The sequence below is a fragment of the Lotus japonicus genome, chromosome 6 (genome assembly GCF_012489685.1).
Source record: "Lotus japonicus ecotype B-129 chromosome 6, LjGifu_v1.2".
Lineage (NCBI taxonomy): Eukaryota > Viridiplantae > Streptophyta > Magnoliopsida > Fabales > Fabaceae > Lotus > Lotus japonicus.
In genome coordinates, this window is record NC_080046.1 from 27,254,032 (window position 1) to 27,257,194 (window position 3,163).

The 3,163-nt window shown below is 48.2% G+C and overlaps 1 protein-coding gene across 1 annotated transcript; it reads right to left on the bottom strand.

The window, feature by feature from the left end:
- Positions 1-572: 572 nt before the first annotated feature.
- LOC130725168 (uncharacterized) lies at positions 573-1,586 on the bottom strand. Its single transcript, XM_057576420.1, has one exon. It carries the CDS (start codon positions 1,584-1,586, stop codon positions 573-575), a length of 1,014 nt encoding a protein of 337 aa, XP_057432403.1.
- Positions 1,587-3,163: the final 1,577 nt, after the last annotated feature.

Consider the following 3,163-nt stretch of genomic DNA (forward strand, 5'->3'; position numbering starts at 1 on the left):
TTCCTCACTCTTCCGCACATCAACGGGTATTTCACCGCTAAGTGAGCTGTCGAAATTACTGCGCAAAGGCGGTTGGGTGTGTTTCTCCCAATGATGACGTTGTATGAAGCCACAACCTGCAACACTAGGTACCTCACACGAAGAAGTTTGGCATTCTCATCGACACCAAAGATTGTGTCCAAATCGATATACCCTCGTACCCATACATGCTCGCCCGAGAAACCTACCAACGTCCCAGTGTAAGGCATCAGATCTTTATCCGTCAATCCCAGCTGATCAAACGCATCCTCATAAATGATGTCAGCAGAGCTTCCCTGATCTAGAAGAACTTGTCGCACATTGAAGCTGTTTATCCTTATCATGACAACTACCGGATCATCCTTGTGCGTCTTTATTCCTTCGAAATCCGCCGACGATATCACGATGTCTGGATGTTGGAAACCGAAAGGGATCTCATATTTTTGTACCGACGTTACTGCCCTGACGTGCTTCTTCTCGCCGAAGCTGTTTCCCCGCCTCCACCGAAACCACCTGCAATCGTATTTATCGTTCCAACCGGCGGCTCAAGGTCCTTATTGAAGGTTTCCTTCGCCCCCTTTTTTCCGTGTGGCCAGTGTTTCCTTTTTGTCAGCGCTTGGGGTACGATGGCGATCTTCCCGTCTACGATCATCCTGCTGGCGGGACCCATTATACCGGTTTCCTCGTTGTCGCTCCCCGCTCCAGCGATCACCACGGTCACCCAGCTGTGATCGCCCTGCTCGGATGAGCCTCTCAATTTCATTCTTTAGAGTAAAGCAGTCCCCAGTGTCATGTCCTGCCGAGCGGTGGTACTCGCACCATTTTGTCTTATCTAACGCTGCCCGGGGCGAGCCTGCCTCCTTCTTGCCTTCCTCAACTGCGTGTGTCGCCTTAACCTCACGCAGCAGCTCCGTCGGATGCGCACTCAAACTTTTCCCTGACTCCTCTCGCCGACGAGAGTCGGCAGCGCTCAAAATTCTCCTTTTTGGGATACAATGGTTCTCTCGGCACTTTTTCACTCGTACGCACCTTTCTGTCTCGTCTCTTGCTCCCTTCCGCTTTCTCTTTGCTCGGCTTGTCTTCTGGCGATGCATCCCTCTGATCGTCGATGCATCCCTCTGATCGCCATCTTTCTCTACCTTCGCGCGCCTTCGCTTAAAAGCATCATCCTCCTCATCGAGTATGTAGGTGTTTGCTCTCGCCCGAATCTCAGCCATTGATCGGGCCGGCTTGCGACTCAACTTGCTATTTAGCTTCCCAGGTTGCAAACCGTTCTTGAAGGCACAGGCATTTGGCTCTGACCCCTCAATTTTTACCGACGCGGCGCAAAACCGTTTCACGTACTGCTTCAGAGTCTCGCTTTCGGACTGGCGCACATTGTATAAATCCTCGATCGTCACTTGTTTGGTCTTGCTTGCCGAGAACTGGACTAGAAACTTAGATGAGAAGTCACGGAAATTCGTGATTGATCCTCGGGGCAGTGTTGTGAACCATGCCATGGCAGTGCCTTTAAACGTAGCCGGAAACATCCTGCACTTTACAGCATCGGAAGCGGCACAGATCACCATCTTCGTGTTAAAGTATAGCAGGTGTTCCTTGGGATCAGTCTTCCTGTAACACCCCGATTTCGGTGGCGTCACTTTAGTAACCAAAATAAACTTAATGCGGAAAAACGTGAATATTTTTTTTTCGATATAATAATAACTAAGACAAGACGGAATTAAATAAAACCCAACAATAACAAAAATCAGAACTAATATACAATATATAAACAGCCCCCGCTGTAGTAGTAACCTCGTCACGAGTAAACCTCCAGTGACGGAAAGAAAGGTGTAACGCCCGAAGGCAAGTTATACAAACCAAAAGAAAAGGGTGAAGTGCCCGCAACACCATCCCTCAAAACTGAGAATCAGCTGACCCAATGGCCTGAAAATAAGACCTCCTAAGTCCAACCAACTCTCTGTGATTCCCGTAAGGAAACCACACAAAAAGCTATAGGCGGATCTACCCTGTCCCCTAAGTAACAAATGAAGCAAGACTGTCAGAGCTAAAACTCTACTCCTACACTAATCCTAACTCGAGGAGCTCATGCCAACACTCAAAACTATGTGCTAGCATGATCGTCGTCTGAATCAGAATCCAGAACGACCAAGTCTACTAACCCTATCCGTCCTCCTCTCGCAACCGCAGTGCGCTCCGATGCTGGACTCACGGGCTTAGGGCCCGAACCCTGATCATCAATGATCGCAACGGAGGGTGCACTAGACCCTGCCGAAGGCACTCCCACTGGAATCTCATCTGAGGGATCCTCCTCCTCTGAAGATGACGGTGGCGGCGGTGCTCCTCCGAATCCTGGTCCGCAGTGAACGCCCGGTGGCAAGTTGAAGCTGACAGAGCATCGCCTCAACACTCCTGACCTCAAGAGTCCTCCACTGTCCACGTGATCCTCCATGATACGCCCCGAATACGTCGCTCGATGGCTCGCGGGGTCAACCACCCACGACCCGGGGTCGTCCTGATCGATCATCTCATACCTAATCCCCCCCGAAGGGTGGACCATGGTGTACCAGTGCGCAATATTCATCTGACAAAAGGCGTTGTCCGCCAAAACACACACAGAAGACGCGAGGGTCAACTCTAAAGAACTATGTAGATAATAAACCCAATAGGTACAAATAATAGATAGCCACTTAGGCTTATAACTAGAGATATCATTCCTAGGGTTGCATGTTCCACAAAATCATAACGACAATAATAACAATTAGCATGTTCCAAGTAAGTTTATCAAATAGCAACCACACTCATCAACTAAGTCAGTATGCATGTTGCGTGATATGTATGCAGGTTAACCCTGTAACACCCCGATTTCGGTGGCGTCACTTTAGTAACCAAAATAAACTTAATGCGGAAAAACGTGAATATTTTTTTTTTTCGATAATAACTAAGACAAGACTGAATTAAATAAAACCCAACAATAACAATAATCAGAACTAAAATACAATATATAAACAGCCCCCGCTGTAAGTAACAACCTCGTCACGAGTAACCTCCAGTGACGGAAAGAAAAGTACAACGCCCGTAGGCAATATATACAAACCAAATGAAAAGGGTGAAGTGCCCGCAACACCATCCCTCAAAACTGAGA

What these genes read in the sequence shown, in the direction of transcription:
- LOC130725168 (XM_057576420.1), bottom strand. Translation starts at nt 1,586, where the DNA reads ATGGTGATCTGTGCCGCTTCCGATGCTGTAAAGTGCAGGATGTTTCCG.